At 35.5% G+C, this 18,721-nt stretch overlaps 1 protein-coding gene and 2 pseudogenes across 3 annotated transcripts; 2 read left to right on the top strand and 1 right to left on the bottom strand.

Annotated features, from left to right (window-relative positions):
- Nucleotides 1-2,989: 2,989 nt before the first annotated feature.
- Nucleotides 2,990-5,782, bottom strand: LOC113759697 (annotated as a pseudogene).
- A 2,121-nt stretch (nt 5,783-7,903) lies between these two features.
- Nucleotides 7,904-12,750, top strand: LOC113763447. 3 transcript variants are annotated; one of them, XM_027307271.1, is made up of 6 exons: nt 7,904-8,170; nt 9,553-9,665; nt 11,122-11,436; nt 11,568-11,646; nt 11,866-11,930; nt 12,513-12,750. In XM_027307271.1, exons 2-6 carry the CDS (start codon nt 9,627-9,629, stop codon nt 12,600-12,602), a joined length of 588 nt encoding a protein of 195 aa, XP_027163072.1. In that variant the 5' UTR covers nt 7,904-8,170; nt 9,553-9,626; the 3' UTR covers nt 12,603-12,750. The 3 variants fall into 3 exon arrangements, with proteins under 3 accessions (XP_027163072.1, XP_027163071.1, XP_027163073.1); XM_027307270.1 differs by lacking the exons at nt 7,904-8,170; nt 9,553-9,665 and adding an exon at nt 10,880-11,039; XM_027307272.1 differs by lacking the exons at nt 7,904-8,170; nt 9,553-9,665 and adding an exon at nt 10,880-11,039 and having other exon boundaries at nt 11,568-11,650.
- Nucleotides 12,751-13,268: 518 nt separating this feature from the next.
- LOC113759696 lies at nt 13,269-16,889 on the top strand (annotated as a pseudogene).
- The last annotated feature ends 1,832 nt before the right edge of the window (nt 16,890-18,721 follow it).

Below are 18,721 nucleotides of genomic sequence, written 5' to 3'. Positions count from 1 at the left end.
ACTCATACTGAGTTTTATTCTTCCAATTATTGTCATATGATCAACTAATCGTAAATGTAGTGTTCTAGAATATTTTACCATGCTTGGAAGCATTGACCCAGGCATCGATTCCAGCCGTCATGAGCCGGTGGACCCATCCCATTTGATGAGAACTTATAGTTTTTTTCACCCCAATTTTTTTTATCTACACTCCTTCAGAAACCCTATCGGACGTCTCTCACGTTCGTCTTCTGCCCGGTTAAAACTCGTCGTCTCCTCTGGGAATGGGCCCCCATCTTCCACCGAACCAAAAGCTCAGGACGGCTGGAAGTCGGCGTCATGCCTGGGTCAATCGGATCTCTCGCTCTTGCTTCCAGCAGCATGGCTAAAATATTCCAAACCACATTCTACATTTACGTTTCTCCTCAATCATTAGTCACATTGATCATATGCTTTAAACTTAATCATCTTTTCAATTGTTAAAAGCAAGATGGTATATCAATGGGCCACACACATCACTTTATTTAGAGATATGTAGATTGTATATAGAGAAATTGGGCTATAAGCCGCAGAGTTAAATTAAGTTTCATAACTGAAAGGTGTGAACACCTTTGATTTGTTGTATCCAACAAGTTATGCTAGCTTTTTTCATTAGTATATGCATTGTACTACTATATATATATATTTTTTTTTTCTTATTAGGTGAATGCGGTATTTCAAGTTTATGCTGTATACTCAATGCATTGCAACAGAGGACCCACATTATACATATGCTGTGTACAATTGTCTAAAAGTGATAGATTGCAAATCCACACTTGAAACAGAAACAATTATTATATACTTTTTATAAGTGTCAAGAGCCACGCGAGAACTCATTTTCAGGAGTAATATGAATGAATGGTTTGTTTGGATAGTGTGTTATTTGAAATATTATTTGGAATAATTACTGTAGCATTTTTTGTGATGTGATGTATGTGAGATAAAAAGGTGGTTGGAAATATAAAAATGTGGGTTGGAAAATGTGTTTATGATGCAAGCGAAATATTATTTGATAATTGGTGATACCCAAACAAACTCGATATATATACAGCCAGATAAATCCTGGGCTGGAATATTATACAACCATTTAGGGAGTTTATGAAGGACGAAAAAAGAAAAGAAAGGAAAGGAAAGGAAAAGATAACTTAGGAAAGAAAGGAAAAGAAGGGAAAAGATCCATATTTGGTTTGGGAGTTCAATGAAAGAAAAGAAAAGAAATGTGTTTCTCTTATTTGAGAGTTGGAGAGATATGAAAAGAAAAAATTTTATGAGAATATAACTTTACGTATTTTCCCTTTCAATTTTTAAATTAAAGTCCAAATATTAGCTTTCTTGTTCCAATAAATAGAATATTTGGACAGGATAAAATTCCAAAACAATTGCATGTGCATTCTCACAAGATGAATAATAATAAGTTGAGTTCTCAAATGGTGTAGAGCACATTTTTTATACGTTTCATAATTATTAGCCCTATTTACAAAAAGCTAATTGTCTGTGATCAGATGATCAGAGTCAGGGGCTGATCCCATGGATGATAAAACTCCTAGAGGCATCAGTTTTTGTGAAGCTGTTTGGATTGTTGATTTATAACACGAAAACTGGAATCCATGAGAAATGAAAGTTCTTGCTGGATCATTTTTTAATTTGAAGCTTACGTAGGCAAATTAACAAACATATTGTATGCATTCAAATTTCATATTCATGTATTACCGCTGGAGCTTACACGTACCATAACCATGCAAGATATAATCACAAATCAATACTATAAAAATCAAGAGTTCGTTGACAAGAATTTTATGAGATAGAAAATGAACAAAAAATTTAGAACTTTTTATAAACAATAACAATCTATACACAAAAAAAATACTTTTTCACAATTTTCTAGAGAAGATTGAGCAAAGAAAGAAAGAAGAGATTGAGTTAAAGAAATATCTTTTATTATTGAATTGTGGATGAAGAACAAAAAAAAATCAAAGAACTAGTTGGAAGTATAGAAAGTATAGAACTCAGAAAGCTTTGCATTGATGCTTTTACAAATCAACTCTAGGATATATCGGGAATAACGACGTTTTGTATCAACTTTTAAAGGATAAAATTGTCATATTAAAAATATCCTTTGGCGCCCAACAAGTTTCCGTCATTTTCCTTCCAATTTTGGGTGGAAAAATTTTCACCAATTAGAGGAAATCCCGTCCGTTCATTTCGTTTCTCTTCCGTCCTTGTTAAAACTTCTAAAGAAATGAAATGGTAATACTTTCCTTCAGGATACTTTCTTTTCTATCCTTTTCTCTCGATTCAAATGAAGCCTAAGTTTGAATCAACGGACGTATAATTTGAGGGCTACAATGGTCATTAGGGATTTTCAGATCGGATCCGAAAACATGGTACTCGAGAATGTTAAATCTATTTTACCGAATCCACACATTTGATGAGAACTTATAGTTTTTTTCACCCCAATTTTTTTTATCTTACTTTGAAAACAAACATATAAATTTCATTGGATATAAAATTTCGAGCTATTTTTAATTCCTGTCTTATTACCAACTATATTACAGTTTAATGCCAAATTAAACTTTTATGTATGATCAAATGAAAATCACTGCAAGCCCTTCACGGATAGTCCGACTAGTTCCGTAACCTGTAATTACCAGCAGGTCCCATAATTAACGGTGTGCTACTTTGCTGCGTATTTTTGGGACAAAACTCTATACAGCCTTAAGAGATTAATCTAGTCGAAAGGTTGGAATACCCAAAAGTGAAAAAAAATGAAAATACCACAATGGTTCTAAAATAATGAGCATTCCCACTGATGACAGAAATTGTAGATCTAATAGAGACACCATTTTTCACCAAATCTTTCTTCCATACAACAGCTACATTCAGAACTCTCATTTACAGTTTCTTTTTAAGTAATCTAAATATCGGAAGCTAAAAATAATTCACCGTCTAATACACATTATCTTAATGATCGTCTAGGTGACTGTTTTTACAACAGGAGGCAGAGTCTTCAGAAGTGACATCGAAGGCCGACGTACGGTGTGATTGAGCAGAAGCATCAGACTTAGAAGCGTTAGAGCTCCAGCTTGATGAGCTGTGCCAAGTGACACAGGTACGTATGACTGAAGAGTTGATACCCCCAAAGTGGCCTGCCGACGGAGCAAAATTTATGTAACATATAAATGTAAAATCATTCATGCGTGTCTGACAAAGGCAATCATGCCAAGGAACTGGCCGGACAATTGTGATAAAGCTCGCCAATGAGGATTGTTAGAACTTAGTAGGACACACCTGGAGAGCAGCCACGCGTACTATACTTCCAATCAAGAAGCGTATGGCAGGATGCAGGTCCAGTTTCCAAGTTCAGAACCATAAGCCACCAATTGCTGCTAAAGTCGTAGTGGCAAGTATACGATAATCTAGCTGTCAAAGAAATCGAATCTTGTTATTAGAAAATTTTGTATACCAGCACAAAATATGTATTCTAACAGAGATGAGATTTCATATTTGCATCTGGTCAGAGAACCAAAGTTAGTTGCTTTCCATCCTTCATGAACATAAGCATTAGAGAGCCAAGTTTGTCATACAGTGAATTGAGACAAATATCACACATAGTAAATACTTATGCAGCCAGGCCGTAAAACTTCAAGATTTTTAAACATACATTGCTTGAAAGTTCTCTCATAGCATCTTGACTACAGTAAATCCAACTTTGTATCTTCCATCTAGAATCATTATCAATGTCAATGTACTAGGTTGAGTACCTGATTCACACTTCTATTTCTGTCCTGATGATCCCAAAGGAGAAGGTCAACATTATCTTAGAACCATCTCTTCAATATGCTAAATTTCATATATGCTAAATCTCTTCAGAAGAAAAAGAAAAATAAAATAAATGCAACATCAAATGTCCAACATTTTCTTGTGTCGTGTCGACATCATTTCATTTCATAAGTAGGTTCCTACAATAAAACTACTGATAATAAACAAAGACAACACACTTCCAAATGATAATAAATAAAGTTCACCAATTCATCTGGAATCCAATAATATTTCCGAAAATGTGAAGTCTGACTAGAAACTAAGAGAGGTTACTTGCACAGTTGATGTATTCTCAAAGAAGTTCCGCAGAAGAGGCTTCATACTGAGAATATCTTCTGGAACCCATGTATCACTCATCTTTGGGAAAGTGTTAAAGGCACGACCCTATTGATTTTAGATGCAGCCACAAGTTAAAATGTGTGTGTGTGTGTATATATCTGAATCATAAAATACAGAGCTTGTCCTTTGATTATTGGCAAACATATCAAGTTGCAAAGAAGCAATAGGTACATACAGCATCATTTCCTGCAACAAATGCTCCTGAGACAGCAGTGATTCTGACAAAGAATGCTCCTAAGACAGCAAGTCGCTTAACTTTTGCAGCACCCTTATCCCAAGATACTGACTCAGCCGGAGGTTCAGGCATAACAACTGAAAGAGCAGTCCAGAAGAGCCCACTGCAAATTACAAATGTTAAAGTAAGATGGGCAGCTAGGCGGTAAGGGCTGACTCTTGGTTCAGCATATTTCGATGCGGGCTCTTGTAAAGGAAAAGAAATTAGACCTTTTTGAATAGATATGTGTCAGATATTAAGCACTGCAAGTAGAAAACCCAGTTCTTGATACCTCTAAACCACTTTTAACTATCCATCAACCTATTAGTCCCTGTCCGGCACCAAGAGCAAATAACCCAGATAATCTAAGTCCAAGTTGTAGAGTAATATAACTCTGGCGAAGAAAGTCATAGAATGGCAGAGCAAACATGATACCCAGTGCTCTTCCCCACATTCGATGTGCATACTCCATCCAATAAATGAACTTGAAATCATCAATACTTAACCCTTTGTTTACACTGCAACAAAACCAAAAAAAAAATGCAACAAAAAGTGCTCCTAAGTGAACATGACTAACAAATATTGTGACTGACATAAAAATTACTATTATGTTTAATGATTAGTAGAGACATAATCAATAAACAAAGAGCACAGAAAATTCATCAAGACACGAAATACCCTATGAGAATATCATATGCAGCAAATAAATAAATAAATATCAGCATAAAATGCACCAGAAGTTCCAAAAAGTTAATATTGTAAACATGATTGATACTTGCAAAAGTTAAACAGCAAATAATTTGAACTACAGAAGCATAAAATGCTACCTCAACTGACCGTTTTTATTCAGGTGACTGTTTATATTTCTCAAATTCAACCAGCCAATCTTCATCTGTTAGAGGAGGAAACCTCTCAGTGAATTTCCAGTCAGTCATTGAAAGTCCCGATCTGGTTAACCGTGTCATACCACCAAGCACCACCATACCGAAGACCCAAGCAGCAGATCCAAAAAGCCACATCCCAACCAACTTCTGGGCATGAGGCCTAGCAGTTACAAGGAGCCTCAATCCATCCTTCTTTTCTGTAGACGCAGCTGCTGCAGTGGATAAATTCTAAGGGATGGTCTGCAGAAACCCTGAAACCAGAAAGCTGGGTTAGCAACCATGATCATTAGAACAAAATGCTAACAAAGTCCATTGCCTTGTCCATGAAACGAAAGTACAAGATCTAACCTAATTATAGCATCTAAGTTAAGATTTTCTACCCTAATCAAGCCAAATTTCCCAGTTTTCAAACTTACAATTGAGGTTTTAACAGTATCCTACCTCAGAGTTATTAAAGACCAAAGCAACTAACAGATCAAGAGATGGCTAAAACCTGCAATATTTCCATGTTGCTTCCTATAAATATGACTAAGAATTGAAACAGTTCATATCAATTTTGAAGGAAAAATGCCATCTTCTTTTTTTCACAAAAAATCCATTGCTTCTAGTTGTCTACTAACAATCTTAACATTAAGCTGCCACCAAATTCGAACAAAGGGATGATCTTTAATCAATACCTAAACATGCTAAACCCATAATACCAAAAAAAATTTTGAAATAGACATTTCTGTTTGTCTATAAAATACCAAAAAAAAAAGGGAAGGAAAAGAAAACGAAAAGGGCAATAAACATTTATGTTGGTCTATAAGATACAAAAATAAGCTGATTACACTTGAGAAGAGGAACAAGAATGAACCTTGATAATGACGACGAAAGGCTTTGAATCCCAAGTTACTCAAGCTTCTGATAATGCTGGTTTGGCTTGCAGGAATAAGATTAGAAGAAAAAGAAGTGTAAGTTTTTGAGTGGATCAGCAAGGAGGGCTCATTGGAAATGCAAACCCCTGACCTTGATAATATTGAATTTGAGGAAATTTGATTAACTATGCTTTTAGTTTTTCTGAAAGCTAAGATTAGTCTGCTCTCCATCATGTTTTCTCCACCCTGTTATGATTATATTTCTTTTTCTCACCTCGTCCTGTTTAAAGGATTTGAATCTTATGGGGTTTTAGGGAGTTCGGTGTTTTGCGTTACAGAAAGTCTCGAGGCGAGGGTTTAAACCTTTATGACTTTTATCATACATGACCGTTCTTTGTATCGCGACCGGGGAATTTCGAGCAGTAAACAAGGTCCACAAGGGCAAAGAATGAAGCAGGCTTGCTGCCTACGGAGCAGTGGTAAATTGGCCCGACGATAGATTTAATTCTGATGAGAACTCAAAAATAGTCCAAAAAGAAGCATTAGACCATGACGCAGATCCAGTGTGTGAGTCCATTTTTTTTTTTGTCGTAACGGTGGAATTCCTATAATTTAATCAAGCCTAATCTAAGAGTAGGGAGAGGGACTCGATGTGAATAGAGACTCTATCGCTTTTGAGAAAATTGTAACACGGTCTAACCCCAAAAAAAAAGAAGAAAAACAGCAACGGAGTAAAACAGTCTATTATTACTCAGCATCGGATACATTCGATAAATTGAAATATGAAATCCAAATTTATTAAATTATTAAATTGTTAAGTATTAAATCTAATACATTTGAGTGCATATTACATTCAGTGATAAGTGAATAGTTTATCACTTAATTTTAGAAACAAATTTTGCCTAGAAAATTCAGTGTCGATTAATTAATTCAGATGTTCAATTTTTTTGTTATAAAATGGTTTGAATATGTTAAAATTTGAATCCATTAAATTTAAATGTTAAATTGAGTTGTCACACAGGATCTTAATTTTTTTTAAGAAAAAATTTTTAATGGATTTAAGATCATTCCCACAAGATTTAATAGATTGGATCGATCATTCCCACAGATCAAAGCATGCCTTTAAGATCATGGACCCCATATAAGTGTTTGACAAATCATCCGCCAACAACCAACATAGTGCCCACACCACAATCTTAGTTGTTACTCTTAGAAGAAAATGCTTACAATCAATCCTTATGAGTCCTAATTCCTAATCTCATATATATAAACCATTCTAAGCATCCTCTGTTCTTACAACATAGCTCCAAACCTTGCCTCAAGTGACATTAAAGATCAATCTATCGGTAAATAAATGGCCTAAAGAGCCTAAAATTACAGAGTTGCGATTGCCGAGAGCAAGTTCAGTTTCAAACTTTCGATCAACGATCCCCTAGATGAAGAACTTTTTTTTTTTTTTTGCTTTGTTTTGATTCTTCTTCCTGGAATTAGTTAGTGAGGAAGCAATAGGCTTAACAATTATGCCCAAAACCCAACAACCTACCCAATCCACCTATTAATTTGAGAGGTTGGGTTGGATAAATTAGGTGTTAGGTCAATTTTGAATTGGGTAATAAAAATTCACATATATTTTGGACGGTTTGGGTATTTGTATTGGACACCCATTAGTCAACTTTAAAAAAATTTAAGAAATTAAAATCAAGGAACATGAAAAGACCAGCAAGTAGCAACTATGTTTCCTTGAGAAAATTCACAAGCCTCGCTGCTTTTGCTCTTGCAAATTCCTCCTCCACCACCAGCTTGTTGTCTTTACTCTTGAGCAAATTCATAAGCCTCCTCCACGAAGATTTCTTTCTTTCTTGTAAACAACGTTTTCAATCAAAAGAAACAAATTTTCAATCCCACTTTGGGTTTATTTTGCTACCCCTTTTGCAGTTCTATTATCTCAAATCCAAGTAGAAATCACAAAATCTCAGATTAAAGCTGTCGAACCTTAACCCCATTTTCTCCTATGGTGTCCTTGGCTATTGTCCCTATCGGTATAAAGCCTTTATTTGTTTTTCTATATTTTTAGCTTTCTGAATACTATTTTATTTAGAGACCTTGGTTGGTTATAGATCAATTGGAATATTGCAGATTTAACTAAATTTAAACAAGTTGAAGAAGCAAGTCCTAACAATGAGATCTTGAACTTGCATTGCTTCATATTGGCATATTTGTTTTTTGTTTCCACTTTCTTTCTTCAATTCTAACTGCTGGATATATTGATTGTGTAATTGGTTAATAGGGGTTCTGATTCATTCATTGATTGGAATCGTTATACTTCCCTTTCGTTTTATTTGCCGTTGTCCTTTTACTCGATAGTGTACTTGCATTTCTTTATTTTTAGTTGAACTATTTTGGACTATTGCAAAAGATTGTACTTTGATTTTGTGTTTAATGGAACTGATAGAAATCGCCCTCGAGGGCAATAGATTGTGGTTGTGTATGATTATTGTGCTAAGTTGACCTACTGGCTTAGAGTAGTTGATGATGATTAGATGGATGAATTTGAACTTTGATGAGTTTGAGTGACTTGCATATTTTCCGTGCTTAGATTAATAATAGTTGTAATTAGTGCTACACTTTTTCATGTTCTCCTTGCATGTTGACCCATGGCTTCAATTTTGAACTTTTTCTCAAATTAGTTCATCATATTAAATTCCTATGCAATAATTAATTATGTTTCTAGTGCTTACCTTATTATATATATAACTGCTTGTGTTTGTGATCTTTTGATTGGAGCTTTAAATAACTAGCTTCCTATCTCATACTACTGTTTGTAAACTGAAAGATGATGAAGTAAGATTGAAGCCACCACTGCTTAGCTAACTGGAATGTCTATGGCTTTACCTCCTAGTCCTTTCCAATACTTTGCAGCCCTTCTTATTTCTTGATGTCATCTACATTTTGCTGACTGATGAATCACATACCTTGTCTTAATCTTGACATAAGCGCACTTTCTACCCTATTCTTTCTTTTCTTTTTCTGGATAACAAACAAAAATTATAAAAGAATAAGAAAGTAACTAAAAATGTTGATGAAGAAGTTACTTTACAGTTCACACCAATTTGAGTTAAAAAACATCAACTTAAGCTCATGTAAGTATTTTTCAAAAGGGGTGCCGTTGTTCTGTTTCTTTCTTGGGCTGCTCTGATATCTTATCCAGCAGGGCCAACCATTCTTATGTGAGAGAGTACCAATTCTATGAGATTATAGACAATTCAGCCTTTTGGCTTTACCCTTTTGCATTAATGTGCCGATAAAAAATATTTCTATGGCAGCTATATGCTACAATATAATTCATCATTTGTATTTCTTATTTTCTATGACGGGATATGTCGATTGCTTGTGATCTTGATGATGATGTTGATAATTGCAGTCATGGGAGTACTATGGAGACATATAAGAGATCCCATTTAGTGGTTTGGCCTCATTTCCATAGGTTAGAACCTGATGAGCACGATAAACGGAAAGCTATATGCAAAACATGTGGTAAGAAATACTTAGCAGATAATGTGAGTGGCACATCTAGTTTATTACGCCATTTGGCAAGCCATGCTCGTAATGAGGAGCAGCCTACTGGATTAGCCACAGTTGATCATGAGATATATCGTGATAAGGTGGCTATTATAATTGTTAAACATGACTACCACTTCCAATTTGTGGAACACTTTGGAATTAGAGAATTGCATTTATTTTTAAATCCTCATGTGAAAAGCATCTCGGGAAATACAACTAAATCTGATGTGTTAAAGATTTATAGAAGAGAAAAAAAATAGGTCAAAAAAGAGCTTGAACTTGTACAAGGCCGAATTTGTTTGACATCTGATCTATGGTCCTCTATTACGAGTAATGGATACATGTCACTTACAGTACATTATGTTGATCAGAATTGAAATTTACAGAAAAGAATAGTTGTGTTTCGTCATGTACCCCCGCCTCATAATGGTCCAAATTTATACGAAAAACTGATTAATTTTCTAAAAGAATGAAAAATAGATAAAAAAAATTTCACCATCACTCTAGGTAATGCAAAATACAATGATAGAGTGACTAGATTATTGCAAAATTATTTTTTATTTAATGGTTCTTCTATTTGTGGAAGTGAGTTTTTTCATGTTCATTGTGATGCACATGTGTTGAATTTAATTGCAAAGGTTGGATTGGATGTAATTGATGAAACAATTTATAAAATTAGGGAAAGTGTAAAGTATGTGAAAAAATCTGAAAGTAGGGTCATAAAGTTTGCCGAATTAGTGAAACAAATGTCATTGGAGACAAATAAAAAATTGCGACAGGATATAGTAACTAAATGGAATTCTACCTATCTAATGCTTGAGAGGACCTTACTTTTTAGACATGCATTTTCTCGACTTCAAGATGTGGATGATGACTACAAGTTATGCCCATTAGAAGAGGAATGACGGAGGGTCGAAAAGAATGCAGAGTTTTGAGGCCTTTCTATGATATGACACTATTGTTCTGGGGAAATAAATACCCCATAGCTAACTTATACTTTCCCAATGTTTGGAAGATTCAGTGTCTCTTAAATAAAGAGGCCAATAGTCTAGATTTTTTTATTAGTGAAATGTCTTTTAATATGAAGACCAAATTTCAAAAGTATTAGGACTGCTATAGTGTTATCTTATCATTTGCCATTATTTTGGATCCTCGTTACAAACTCCAGTTTGTGAAATATTATTTTTTGTGTTGGATCCTCAATCACGGGATGAAAAGGTTCATAATATTAAGCAAAAGTTGTTTCGTTTATTCGAAGAGTACTCTAAGACTAACACTGGTATTACTGTTGCACCAATGGAGAGTACTTTTAATGGTAATGATGGACAAACTAGAGATCTCATGGATGTGAGTAAAATTAACTCATATGTTTTTGTATTTTGTTTCAATTTATATAACCTTAAGCATTCAATATTTATGATATTTGTAGGGTTTTGATGTGTACCAATCTCAACAATGGGCAAGTGGTAACAAATCTGAGTTGGAGTTGTATCTTGACGAGCGACTAGTAGATCGTAAGCAACAACCAGATTTGAATGTTTTGACTTATTGGAAAGAGAGTAGAATTAGATATCCTGAGCTTTCACTTATGGCTCGAGATATCTTAAGTATTCCTATTACCACTGTAGCATCCGAGTATGCTTTAGTCATGGTGGGAGAATTCTTGAAAAATTTCGAACTTCTATGTTGCTGGATAATATGGAGGCACTACTGTGTTCTCGAAATTGGTTGTATAATAGTAAAGGTAAATTAGATATTTAGTTGCATTGACTATTAATTTTCAGTAGCTTAGGATCTCTTTAATTATTTTCTTCATTGGTTGTTTAAATCTGCTAAAATTTAGAGAGTCCTGATAAATATTTTGAAGTTGAACAGGAAGACGATGAGCAAGATCTTGGAATTGATATTAGTAGATTATTGCTGAACAAGATGCATCTTCAAATGTTGATACTTAGTAAGTATGTCATATGAACTCGATATGTTAGAATACTTGTTATTGTTTTCTACTGTTATTTTAGTTAGAGTTGTGATTTGTGCTTCAGGTGTATAATTGGTATGGTCATGGAATGTCATGATTTTTCAAGTTTCACTTTTGTTGTCTTAGTCTTTTGTGTTATGAATTTTAATTGTAATACTACAGTCTAGTTTAGTTTCTTCTTTGTCTTGCCACCAGGTTTTGTTATACAACACATGGAGGATTTTGTTTCACAGAGGATGACATATTTGAATTTAGCACAGGTGATACTCTGTTTTTAACTCATCTTATATATCTTGTTGTACAAAGATGAATAGCCTTTTGCTGGTTAGAATTTATGTTGTTTGGGTATTATCACTACAAAAGCAGATCCAAAGTGCACGTCTTTATTATCCAAGCAAATGTCAACTTTATTGACATCGAGACATTTTTTACCTCTGTGATGTTGATTCTTTGACTTGCCAAAAGCGTTAGTAGTGAAACCTGATACAATGATCTAAGATTGGTTTTAACAACTAATTTGACTTTCATAATAGCATGATGTTTGGTTCCACTATGGACTACTGACTGCGAAGTCTTAACAATGTGCTACCCTCTGTGGAGCGCCTAGTTGGTTTGGAAGATCGATTTAGGATAATTTGTTGTTTTCACTTGTACGCATTTGAAGTGTTCTCAGGTGGATATGTGCATAAGCATATGATTGCTGTGCTTTCTCGTTACACAAAAAGTAGTAACATAGTTCTATGTGTTTATTCTGAATGTGGTTGCCTTTTGTGTGTCCAATTATTCCGTTGCTTTTGCTTATTTGTTGGTTGCTAATACTTGCCATCTTATTTTTGCTGCAGATGTTCCAGTATATGTCCATTTGTTATATCACTGGGGTTGAATGCTGTCCTAGTGCCATAAAGCAAATTAGTTTCAGTTTTGAATTCTAGCATTTTTGGAATGTTCAGTAGCTGTTTATCTTTCCTCAGTGAGTTGTTGAAGGATTAGAATGTGTTTTATTGGTGACTGGTGGATGGTTGTGTTGTAATTGGACCTGTTCTAATGTTGCGTTAATTTTTTGAAGAATTTTCAAATGAATTGGATAGTGATATTTGAACTAATTGGTTGCGAATTGTATCTTTCTTATCAAATATCAATTTAATTAAGGCGTGATTGGATCTTATTTAATATTGGTATGCCATTTTTTCATGCTTTATCTAACTTGGACCAAAATTGCTTTAGTATGTGAAAATGTGTTTATGTGTGTAAAAAAAATTTTTTTGTATGTAAAAATATATTAAAGAAAATTTATGTATCAAAATCTATTAATTAATATATTTAGTAATATTTGGATCTGGATTTGAGATGACCCAATATAACCCAACCCAAAATTATTCCAATTTAAACTTGGATGGGTTGAATATAACCCATTTAAGTAAAAATTCAATATGACCCGTCCAACCCGTCCAACTGTCAATTATAATTAAATTATAGGAATTCTACCCGAAAAAAAAAGACTCACACACTGGACCTGCATCATGGTCTATTTCTTCTTTTTGGACTATTTTTGGGTTCTCAGAATTAAATCTATCGTCAGGCCAATTCCCCACTGCTCTATGGGCAGCAAGCCTGCTTCATTCTTTGCCCTTGTGGACCTTGTCTACTGCTCGAAATTCCCCGGTCGCGGTACAGAGAACGGTCATGTACGATAAAAGCCATAAAGGCTTAAACCCTCGCCTCGAGATTTTTCTGTAACGCAAAACACCGAACTCCCTAAAACCCCATTTGATTCAAATCCTCTAAACAGAACGAAGCGAGAAAAAGAAATATAATCTAACCGGGTGGAGAAAACATGATGAGGAGCATACTTATCTCAGCTTTCAGAAAAACTAAAAGCACAGTTAATCAAATTTCCTCAAATTCAAGATTATCAAGATCAGGGGTTTGCATTTCCAATGAGCCCTCCTCGCTGATCCACTCAAAAACTTTTCTTTTTCTTCTAATCTTATTCCTGCAAGCCAAACCAACATTATCAGAAGCTTGAGTAACTTGGGATTCAAAGCATTTCGTCGTCATTGTCCTAATCATAAGGTTCATTTCTTGTTCCTCTTCTCAAGTGTAATCAGCTTATTTTTGTATCTTATAGACCAACATAAATGTTTATTGCCCTTTCTCGTTTTTTTTTCCTTCCTTTTTTTTGGTATTTTATAGACAAATAGAAATGTCTATTCCGAAAATTTTTTTGGTATAATAGGTTTAGCATGTTTAGGTATTGATTAAAGATCATCCCTTTGTTCGAATTTGGTGGCAGCTTAATGTTAAGATTGTTAGTAGACAACTAGAAGCAGTGGATTTTTTGTGAAAAAAAGAAGATGGCATTTTTCCTTCGAATTTGATATGAACTGTTTCAATTCTTAGTCATATTGATAGGAAGCAACATGGAAATACTGCAGGTTTTAGCCATATCTTGATATGTTAGTTGCTTTGGTCTTTAATACCTCTGGGATAGGATGCTGTTAAAATCTCAATTGTAAGTTTGAAAACTGGGAAATTTGGCTTGATTAATGGGTAGAAGATCTTAACTTAGATGCTGTAATTCGGTTTGATCTTGTACTTTCGTTTCATGGACAAGGCAATGGACTTTATTAGCATTTGTTCTAACGATCATGGTTGCTAACCCAGATTTCTGGTTTTAGGGTTTCTGCAGACCATCCTTTAGGAATTTATCCACTGCAGCAGCTGCGTCTACAGAAAAGAAGGATTGAGGCTCCTTGTAACTGCTGGGCCTCGAGCCCAAAAGTTGGTTGGGATATGGCTTTTTGGATCTGCTGCTTGGGCCTTCAGTATGGTGGTGCTTGGTGGTATGACACGATTAACCAGATCGGGGCTTTCAATGACTGACTGGAAATTCACTGGGAGGCTTCCTCCTCTCAACAGATGAAGATTGGCTGGTTGAATTTGAGAAATATAAACAGTCACCTGAATATAAACGGTCAGTTGAGGTAGCAATTTATGCTTCTGTAGTTCAAATTATTTGCTGTTTTACTTTTGCAAGAATTAGTGTCATGTTTACAACATTAACTTTTTGGAACTCCTGATGCTGATATTTATTTATTTATTTACTGCATACGGTATTTCGTGTCTTGATGAATTTTCTGTGCTCTATGTTTGTTGATTAGGTCTCTACTAATCATTAAACGTGATAGTAATTTTTATGTCAGTCACAATATTTGTTAGTCATGTTCACTTGGGAGCACTTTTCGCTGCATTTCTTATTTTTGTTTTGTTGCAGTGTAAACAAAGGGATGAGTATTGATGATTTCAAGTCCATTTATTGGATGGAGTATGCACATCGAATATGGGGAAGAACACTGGGTATCATGTTTGCTCTGTCATTCTCTTACTTTCTTCGCAAGGGGTTATATTACTTTACAACTTGGACTTAGATTATCTGGGTTATTTTCTCTTGGTGCCGGGCATGGACTAATAGGTTGGTGGATGGTTAAAAGTGGTTCAAGAACTGGGTTTTCTACTTGCAATGATTAATATCTGACACGTTCTATTCAAAAAGGTCTAATTTCTTTTCCTTTATAGGACCCCGCATCGGAATATGCTGAACCAAGAGTCAGCCCTTTTCGCCTAGCGGCCCATCTTACTTCAGCATTTGTAATTTACAATGGGATCTTCTAGACTGCTCTTTCAGTTGTTATGCCTGAACCTCCTGTTGAGTCAGTAGCTTGGCTTAAGGGTGCTGCAAAAGTTAAGTGACTTGCCCTTCCTGTGAGCATTCTTGTCGGCATCACTGGTGTCTCAGGAGCATTTGTTGCAGGAAATGATGCTGTATTTACCTATTGCTTCTTTGCAACTTGACATGTTTGCCAATAATCAAAGGACAAGCTCTGTATTTTATGATATAGATACACACACACACACACATTTTAACTTGTGGCTGCACCTAAAATCAATAGGGTCGTGCCTTTAACACTTTCCCAAAGATGGGTGATACATGGGTTCTAGAAGATATTTTCAGTATGAAGCCTCTTCTGCGGAACTTCTTTGAGAATACATCAATTGCGCAGGTAACCTCTCTTAGTTTCTATCAGACTTCACATTTACAGAAATATTATTGGATTCCAAATGAATTGGTGAACTTTATTTATTCTCATTAGGAAGTGTGCTATCTTTGTTTATTATCAATAGTTTCATTGTAGGAATCTACTTATGAAATGAAATGATGTGGACACTGACACAAGAAAAGGTTGGACATTTGATGTTACATTTATTTTCTTTTTCTTTTTCTTCTAGCAAAATTTAGCGCATTGAAGAGATGCTTCTCAGATAATGTTGACCTTCTCCTTTGGGATCATCAGGACAGAAATAGAAGTGTGAATCAAGTACTCAACCTGGTACGTTGACATTGATAATGATTGTAGATGGAAGATACAAAGTCAGATTTACTGTAGTCAAGATGCTATGAGAAAACTTTCAAGCAATGTACGTTTAATAATCTTGAAGTTTTATGGCTTGGCTGCATAAGTATTTACTTTGCGTGATATTTGACTCAATTCACTGTATGACAAACTAGGCTCTCTAATGCTTATGTTCTTGAAAGATGTAAAGTGACCAGATGCAAATATGAAATCTCATCTCTGTTAGAATCCATATTTTGTGCTGGTATGCAAAATTTTCTGATAACAAGACTCGATTTCTTTAACAGCTAGATCATCGTGTACTTGGCACTACGACTTTAGCAGCAATTGGTGGCTTATGGTTCTCAACTCAGAAACTGGACCTGCATCCTGCCATACGCTCCTTGATCGGAAGTATAGTAGGCGTGGCTGCTCTCCGGGTGTGTCCTACTAAGTTCTAGCAATTCTTGTTGGCGAGCTTTATCGCAATTGTCCGGCCAGTTCCTTGGCATGATTGCCTTTGTCAGACACGCATGAATGATTTTACATTTATCTGTTAAATAAATTTTGCTCTGTCGGCAGGTCACTTTGGGGGTATCAACTCTTCTGTCATAAGTACCTGTGTCACTTGGCACAGCTCATCAAGCTGGAGTTCTAACGCTTCTAAGTCTGATGCTTCTGCTCAATCACACCGTACGTCGGCCTTCGGTGTTACTTCTGAAGACTCTGCCGCCTGTTGTAAAAATAGTCACCTAGACGATCATCAGGATAATGTGTATTAGACGGCGGATTATTTTCCGCTTCCCATATTTAGATTACTTAAAAAGAAACTGCAAATGAGAGTTCTGAATGTAGCTGTTGTATGGAAGAAGATTTGGTGCAAAATGGTGTCTTTCTTGCATCTGCAATTTTTGTCATAAGTGGGAGTGCTCATTATTTTAGAACCATTGTGGTCCTTCATGCAATGTTTTTCATTCTTTTTTCCACTTAGGAGTATTCCAACCTTTCGATTTTGTTCCAAGGATACGCATCAAAGTAACACACAGTGATCAATCACGGGCAATGTTTTCAAACTCGGACCGGACCGGCCGGTTCAATCGCAAACTGGTCATGTGTCCGGTCCGGTTCATAGTCTTTGTTGACCTGGACCAAGAACTGGTCAAAATTGTAAAAACAATAAAACTCGTTAAAACCGGTTCAACCCGTGAACCGCGGTTCTCCAACTAAGATTGTGATGAGATTAGGAATTAGGACCAACGAGGATTGATCGTAAGCATTTTCTTTTGAGAGTAACAACTAAGATTGTGATGTGAGTGCTGTGTTGGTTGCTGGTGGACCATTTGTCAAAACACTTATAAGGGTCCATGATCTCGAAAGTATGCTTTGATATGTGAGGATAATCGGATCAAACGCATTCAAACTTTTTTTCAAAAAAAAAAATTAAGACCCTATTTGATAAATCAATTTAACACTTAAATTTAATATTTTATAACAAAAATTAAACATCTGAATTAATTAACTGACACTGAATTTTCTAGGCAAAAATTGCTTCCAAAATTAAGCAATAAATTATTCACGTATCACTGAATGTGATATGCACATAAATGTATTATATTTAAATACTTAACAATTTAATAAATTAATGAATTCAAATTTCAGATTTCAGTTTTATCAAATGTATCCAATGCTAAGTAATAATAGACTATTTTACTCTGTTGCTGTTTTTCTTCCCCCTTTTTTTTGGTCACACCGTGTTACAATTTTCACAAAAGCGAAAGGACTCGCACTGGACTTGCCGCACCTGCGTCATAGTCTAATTCTGCTTTTTGGACTATTTTTGGGTTATGAGAATTAATTCTATCGTCGGGCTAATTCCTCGCTGCTCCATAGGCAGCAAGCCTGCTTCATTCTTTGCCCTTGTGGACCCTCTGTCTATTGCTCGAAATTTCCTTGTCGCGGTTCAGAAAACGGTCATGTAATGTAAGATAAAAAGCCATAAAGGCTTAAACCCTCGCTACGAGACTCTTTTGTAACTCAAAACACCAAACTCCTTAAAACCAATGTTTTCAAACTCGGACCGGACCGACCGGTTCGACCGCAAACTGGTCATGTGTCCGGTTCGATTCATAGTCTTTGTTGACCTGAACCAAGAACCGGTCAAAATTGTAAAAACCGTAAAACCCGTTAAAATCGGTTCAACCCATGAACTTCGGTTCTCCAATTTTTGACCGAATTTTCAATTTTGACCGCAATTATCTAAAGTCTAAACCTAATCTTCACTTATTCAGTTCACTCTTCAGTCTTCAGCCTTCACGACACTCTTCGCTTCGCCGCTTCAACTCAATTCATTTGTTTCGATTCTCATTTCTCAGCTGCTACCCATCAATTCATCAACAGCTTTAGGGACATCACGATTCTCAGCTTTAGGTTTAGGGACATCAATTCACCAATGCATCTCAATTCATCTCAGCTGCTACCTTCACGATTCTCAATTCATCTCAACTGCTACCTTCACGATTCTCATTTAAGATTTACTATTGCACTCCTGAAAGGCCTCAAGCTTATACCAGGTTTGTTTATCCTTTTTTCCTTTTTTTTCCTTTCGTTGTTGATTATTGGGTTTTGGTTGCCCTTCCGTCCCCTCGGCCCTCTGTATAATG

This window comes from Coffea eugenioides, chromosome 2, assembly GCF_003713205.1.
Source record: "Coffea eugenioides isolate CCC68of chromosome 2, Ceug_1.0, whole genome shotgun sequence".
NCBI classification, from domain to species: Eukaryota; Viridiplantae; Streptophyta; class Magnoliopsida; order Gentianales; family Rubiaceae; genus Coffea; species Coffea eugenioides.
The sequence above is the reverse complement of the archived record's forward strand: the minus strand, read 5'-3'. Positions and strand labels throughout refer to the sequence as shown.